Raw genomic sequence first — 7,697 nt, 5'->3', positions numbered from 1 at the left:
AGTTGGCCTTCAGCCGCTCCTTAAGTCCTTCCGCGGGTTTGGAGTGCCATCTGCACTTGCCTCTATCGTCCGGTGAAGCTGTAAAGGCCATCTGCGGCCAACAGTATTAGAGCACTCCGAAAAAAAAAAACTGTATGTCACAGCACGAGTACAAACTGACTTATCTAATTCCTTCCACACGATACTAAACCAACGACGCGACGCGACGTGTAAAGATATTATACTAACCATGTTATCTTATATATAAAATGCTCGTGTCACAATGTTAGTTACCATGATGTTCCGAAACGGCTTGACCTATTTTTATGAAATTTTATCTCCAAATCGGGTATATCTGAGAATCGGCCAACATCCATTTTTCATACTCCTCAATGATAAAGCTGACCCACCCCTAAATATAAAAAAAATAGCAAATTTTATTTTATTATCATTTAGCATTGAAATATACATACAACTTCAAATTTTCAAACTTTTACGATCAATCCCTGTTTTTTATAGGGATATTAGTTTTTCAATTTTTATGGCAAAACAGCGACGGTCAGGTAATCTTTTTATAATTTAAATATTTTCGAATTCCTATTCACATGTTATCCTCTAGAAATTTCGATTTTTAAATGCACTATGAAGTTTTTCCATACAAATAGTTCGGGTTCTATCGTGTGCATGTACTATTTGCAAAATGACTCACGTAATTCCTTCCGCACGACACTAACCAACGCGTCACCGTGTGACATTAGGTTATACATCGGATTTCTAGAATTATTGATTTTTTCTGGAATTAAGATTATGGGTTGTTTGCAAATATTAGGATAAAATGTATGATCTAGCTAGATAGCTATCTATCTATAGATAGATACGATAGATAGATCTAGTAGATACGAGTACCAAGTTTCATCCGTATTATCTAGTTCCTTCTGTGTGTTAAAATAATTAACATTTAAACGTCTCTTCAATTTTTACTCTCTACTAGAGTCTTATCAATAATGGGCTGGACATGCAAGTCCAGTTTCATTTCCAACACAATACCACTCATACATAGGGACAGACATTCCGGAGGTCTAAGATGTCACAGCGACAGCGACTTTGTTTTATACTATGTAATGCCTCTTCATTACATAGTATAAAACAAAGTCGCTGTCGCTGTGACATCTTAGACCTCCGGAATGTCTGTCCCTATGTATGATTAAATTTTTAAAACTACGCAACAGATTCTGAATCTTTTTTTTAATAGATAACCTGTGACGATAATTTCATAGAGTTTACATAGCTTGTTATTTAATAAAGTTTGTCTTTATACAGTTATTACTAATATATTATACTTCACGCCTGAGTGATTCAACAGGAAGGTTTATATATACATAATACACGTACACCCGTGCGAAGCCGGGGCGAGTACCTATAATATCACCTTTCAACCGAAATACAGTTTACAAAGCAAAGAGATTGGCGGAGGTCTCTACGATGATTTTATTAATATTATAAACACGAAAATTTGTGATGCTGGATGTTTATTACTCTTTCAGTCTTTCACGCAAAAACTACTGAACGGATTTTGATGAAACCTTACAAAAATGTAGCTTATATATCAGAGTAACACATAATTTAATGATAAATATCAAGTAAGTGTGATGCAGACAAAGTTTCGCGAGTCAGCTAGTATTTTATAAAATTGACTTCAACAATAATCTTCTAGAATATGGAAGACTAGGATGTAGTGCAATGCATTAAATAGTACATTCTAGAAAATTCGATTTCACGTCATTTATAGAAATAAACTGTAAATAAAATATTACATTCTAGAAATTTCTAGTGACATTCAACTGACATCGAATTCACACGCTACTAGTGACGTCATATGAGTCATTCACGCGGCCCTTGCACACGACACGGGCGGAGCGCAATTGTTTTGCGCACGGTATCATTATCAAATGAATATAAACGGCCCCGGGCATTATCACTATCAGTGTACAACCTGCTTATCATTCGAACGACACGGACCAGCGTATCAGAATACGTAAGTAATTGTTATACTATGTTTAGATTTTGTGTTGTTAGCGCTTATCTCTTATAGATTTGTTTATTTTATTTACTCAATTCAGGCGATGTTATCGGTCTGATTGTGTTTTTTGTATTACGTTATTAGGGGATTTCTCTGTTTTTTTTTTTAGATAAAATAGTACATGTTTCTTTTGCTGTTACAGTTTCATTTCAAGTCAAATATCATTAAGATTCGTTTAAGTCGTGTAAGGGTACAAACAGACACACTTTCGCTTCTATAATAACTCTTGAACCCTTCTTCACAAACTTCACATGATTATTTTTAAATAAAAATATAGCCCATATCCGTGCTCATTGTTTAATCTATCATTATGTCAAATTTAATTAAGATCCGTTTAGTCGTTTAGACTTGAAAAGGTATCAGAGTTTATCAGACTGACAGCCACCCTTTGCATTTATAATACTACTATGTTCATTTTTGTATGTTATGTATATACTATACATTAGATAGTATAATAGCCTCTCTCGATAAATGATTTTAGTGTGAATAACACTAAAATAACTTTCATAATCGGTTCAATACATCCAGACATTACCTCCTACAACATCACAAATTCTTACTTTACCTCTTTATAATGGCACAGATGGCTCGAATGTTTAAGTTTTTATTATTTACCATTTGATAAATCAATAGTAACGATTTGTAGATATATAACTTACAATATAAATTACTATATACGTATGTATTGTATTTTTATTCTTTTTTTTAATTTAGGGAGTTTTGTACTGTACTTGTATACATATAGTAATTTATATTGCAAAGATACTTGTAAGTATATGGTAACAATAATAAGTTATGAGCAAATATTTTATTATTGTCAACAGATTCTTCAAGATGCCGTGCTGCAACGTAACTGTCGAAAAGAACCGTCTCTGTGACATGAAGTGTGACAAGGCTGGATGCGTCTGCATTCCCACTGATGGGAGATCTTGCATCTGTGTGTGCCAAAATGAAGAAGGGAAGTTCATTCGCTGCGATGACTGTAAATGCACAAAGAGTCAAGATTGTAATTGCAAATGTGACAACTCTAATTGCGTTTGCATTACAACCAAAGGAGCTGCCTGCATTTGTGTTTGCCGCGACGAGAAAGGAAACATAACATCCTGTGATGACTGCACTTGTTACTCTGAGAAGAGTGACATAGCTACGGGTTGTGACAAGAAGTGTGACAAGGCTGGATGCGTCTGTATTTCGACAGGTGGAAAATCCTGTATTTGCGTATGCCAAAATGAAGAGGGTAAGTTTATTCGCTGCGATGACTGTAAATGCACAAAGACTCAAGACTGTAATTGCGAATGTGATAACTCGAAGTGCGTTTGCATTGCAACCAAAGGAGCTGCCTGCATTTGTGTTTGCCGCGACGAGAAAGGAAACATAACATCCTGTGATGACTGCACCTGTTACACTGAGAAGAGTGACGTAGCTACGGGTTGTGACAAGAAATGTGACAAGGCTGGGTGCGTCTGCATTCCGACAGGTGGAAAATCCTGTATTTGCGTGTGCCAAAATGAAGAAGGGAAGTTCATTCGCTGCGATAACTGTAAATGCACAAAGAGTCAAGACTGTAATTGCGAATGTGATAACTCGAAGTGCGGTTGCATTGCAACCAAAGGAGCTGCCTGCATTTGCGTTTGTCGCGATGAAAAAGGAAACATAATATCCTGTGATGACTGCACTTGTTACTCTGAGAAGAGTGACATAGCTACGGGTTGTGACAAGAAGTGTGACAAGGCTGGATGCGTCTGTATTCCGACAGGTGAAAAATCCTGTATTTGCGTATGCCAAAATGAAGAGGGTAAGTTTATTCGCTGCGATGACTGTAAATGCACAAAGACTCAAGACTGTAATTGCAAATGTGATAACTCGAAGTGCGTTTGCATTGCAACCAAAGGAGCTACCTGCATTTGTGTTTGCCGCGACGAGAAAGGAAACATAACATCCTGTGATGACTGCACTTGTTACTCTGAGAAGAGTGACATAGCTACGGGTTGTGACAAGAAATGTGACAAGGCTGGGTGCGTCTGCATTCCGACAGGTGGAAAATCCTGTATTTGCGTGTGCCAAAATGAAGAAGGGAAGTTCATTCGCTGCGATGACTGTAAATGCACAAAGAATCAAGACTGTAATTGCAAATGTGACAACTCGAAGTGTGTTTGCATTGCAACCAAAGGAGCTGCTTGCATTTGTGTTTGCCGCGATGATAAAGGTAATATAATATCCTGCGATGACTGTACTTGTTACTCTGATAAGAGAGACGCAGCTACATGCTGTGACAAGAAATGTGACAAGGCTGGATGCGTTTGTATTCCAACAGATGGAAAGTCTTGTATCTGTGTGTGCCAAAATGAAGAAGGGAAGTTCATTCGCTGCGATGACTGTAAATGCACAAAGACTCAAGACTGTAATTGCAAATGTGACAACTCGAAGTGCGTTTGCATTGCAACTGGTGGGAAATCATGTGTTTGCATCTGCAAGAATGAGAAAGGAGATATTGTAAGTTGTGCTGACTGCAACTGTGCCAGCGCTGCCTGCGCAAGCACATCGAAAAATTAAAAAATATATCAACTAATATGTAATTTTTCAATAAATGTAATGCAAACTATGCAAACATTATTAGTAATATAAATAATACAATATGTTATATTATTAATAATGTATGCATAATTGTATTTTCAGTTTTGACATAACAAAATATAATATTGTAATATTTAATGGAACTTTTGGATCGGGTAGGAATAAGATTTTTCTTCAAACTAGCACACTGTTAATTGTATTTATTATTATAACTATTCATATTCTTCAACTTATATAATTTAATGTAAAACTATAAGGAAGAAACTATATATTGTTTATTTAATAATAGAACATCCACATTGTTTAATTTACGTTTTTTGTAATTTATATCACCAATTATATAGCAATAAAGTTATTCACAATATTCCTCTTGTATAATTTCACAACCTACACACTGGGAAGTTGGAGTAAACTTTTCAACACTTATATTTCCGAATGGATTTACCGAGTTTCCCAAGATGGCGGAAATAATAAGTACCGCTCGGAAAAAAAACCAGGGAATCAGTTACGGCTTGAACAGTATAAAATATACGATTGAATGATTTCATATTAGTTTCACTGTCAATTACTTATTTTTACAGCATAATTGTATGTGTTTATGTTAGTGTTATATATATATATATATATATATATATATATATATATATATATATATATATATATATATATCATAATAATAACAACCTAGGACAATTTATACAGCGCTATCTAGTCCCAAACTAAACTGATTCTGTGTATAAGTAATAACTGCTGTAAATACCAAAAACTTTTTGTATGTATTCTAAAAAACGTATCTCTTTTATTTGATCGCATCACCGCAAAGGTAATCAGTTGCATTAGATTAGATAGAGTTAGATACTAATACAAAACACTTGACGATCATAATTGGCTAAAATGTCCTATATATAAATAAATTAGTTTTGATTTGATTAGATTTGATTTCACACAATTTTAAATATTAATTTTCAAGGTACGCACTTTTTTTGTCCCGCATCACAAACAATCTCGTTCGGCTCCTGGGGAACACTTTATCTATCGGCGGCACTCGGTCTTCTAATCTCAGAGGAGACGACTATCCAGATACAACCCAGTCACCTACAGCATCCAATAACTTTATATACCACAGTGATTGCAATATACACCTAATGAAAAACAATTTTTTTTTATAGTAGCTGTATCTTCTCTTTTTTTTTCTTTAATTATCTGTGGAATTAACAATTCGTCCCAGTTCCGTAAGGGTGTTTTAATTAATTTACATAAATTAAAATTAACGAATTATAACCTTTTTCAGAAGTTAGTCTGTTGATGGATGATAACCGCATTAAAACCTATTCAGTAGTTTTTGAGATTATCACAAACACAAAGCCGTGGCAAGGATTTTTGTTTTATAATATGTTTAATTAGAAAGTATGGTTAATGTTGAAGTTATAAAATATAAGTGTTAAGTATAAATACATACATTTAGCATTTTTATATTAGTAGTAATTGGCAACTATAATTGTTGTCTATGATTGGTTCTATATTGTTAACTCTCTGGTTTATTTTTTTTTTTTATTCTTACATTTATTTAGGGACTTTTATCATAATATGATAATGCCAGTCCCATCGTATCTTATTACTAATCTTATCTTCTACTGCACAATGAATATAAAAATTTTGCTGGCGATGATACAGGATCAGATAGTATACCGTGGTACATACCAACATCAAGCCGATTCAGTCCAAATTTTTTCAAAAACAATTCCCTTTTAACAGCGTCTCGGACACACTCCATTAATATGTGATGCAGATCTTCTATAGTATTGCATGTTTCGCAGTTGAGGGAATTCGATTTATACATTAAAAAGGCAAATGAATTTAATGGATAATGTCCGGAACGCAGCCTTAATGCTGTGACAATTAATTTTCTGGTTTATAAAGTGTGAAACAGTAATGTCATGTTCGCAAGAAACAATTAAATATAAATATGAAAATGATCGTTTTATTATAAAATTATAAGTATTAACAATAAGAAAGTATTAAATTCCAATAAAAAATATAGCCTATGTGTAATTCTGATACATAAGCCTTATTACCGTAAAATTTCATCAATATTCGTTCATTAGTTTTTGCGAGAAAGAATAACAAACATCCATACTCATAAACTTCAACTTAAGATTTAATCTCAATCTTATCTATTAGAATATTATAAACGCGAAAGTTTGTAAATATGTATACATCAAAATTTTAATTAGAATAATTATTGTTCTGTTTGTTCTTGCTAATCTCAAAAATGGCTAGATCGATTTTAGAAGCTTTTTTTTATTATCTAACATCTACTCGTGGTTATTTTTTATTCCTTGTACATGTGATCAAGATAAGATTAAACAATCATATTATAATCAAATTCAAAATCACTGTAAAAACAATTATTGAAATTTATCTTATTTATTAAAACTTATACCCATAAAACACCTCGACTGCTTTTTCCTCTCTCTTCAAAGTCGGTTACAAAACGAGTACATAAATAAAAAAAAACGTACTAATTTCCATCAACATTTCCAAACGACGCTCTTAGCCCGAGCAGACAATTCAAAGCGTAGTTATATACACAATGGACGGACGAAATGAATACAACAAAAAGCATTGGTACGGTACGACCGACCGAAATTACAAAACATCACCTATGTCCAGTAGTTGTCATAAAATTCACGCCAATTTAGATTCCCCGTCCAAAATGTCGCTTTAGCAAAACGTCGCTGTGCACGGAGTTAAATTTCACGGAACGGACAAACGTTTTTTTTATCTATACTAATCAACACATAGTACACATATAAAACATAGTCGCGGACGCTGTCTGTCCGTCCCTATGTATGCTTAAAAGATTTTGAAGCGGTTTCTTTTATAATAGATAGAATGATTCAAGAGGAAGGTTTGTGTATATAATACACTAGCTTTTACCCGCGGCTTCGCTCGCGTTAATTTATCGCCTTAGGGGTGGAATTTATCAAAATATTTTCTTAGGGGATGCCTCGTCATAGTAGCTTTATGCATGCAAAATTTCAACCCGATCAGTTTAAAATTG

At 34.0% G+C, this 7,697-nt stretch overlaps 1 protein-coding gene across 1 annotated transcript; it reads left to right on the top strand.

The window, feature by feature from the left end:
* The first annotated feature begins 1,951 nt into the window (after window positions 1-1,951).
* Window positions 1,952-4,965, top strand: LOC131852822 (balbiani ring protein 3-like). The gene is made up of 2 exons (XM_059203557.1): window positions 1,952-2,014; window positions 2,884-4,965. Exon 2 carries the CDS (start codon window positions 2,894-2,896, stop codon window positions 4,610-4,612), a length of 1,719 nt encoding a protein of 572 aa, XP_059059540.1. The 5' UTR covers window positions 1,952-2,014; window positions 2,884-2,893; the 3' UTR covers window positions 4,613-4,965.
* The last annotated feature ends 2,732 nt before the right edge of the window (window positions 4,966-7,697 follow it).

The sequence above is a fragment of the Achroia grisella genome, unplaced genomic scaffold, assembly GCF_030625045.1.
Source record: "Achroia grisella isolate CSIRO2021 unplaced genomic scaffold, CSIRO_AGI_Agris_v1 utg862, whole genome shotgun sequence".
Taxonomy (NCBI): Eukaryota; Metazoa; Arthropoda; class Insecta; order Lepidoptera; family Pyralidae; genus Achroia; species Achroia grisella.
The sequence above is the reverse complement of the archived record's forward strand: the minus strand, read 5'-3'. Positions and strand labels throughout refer to the sequence as shown.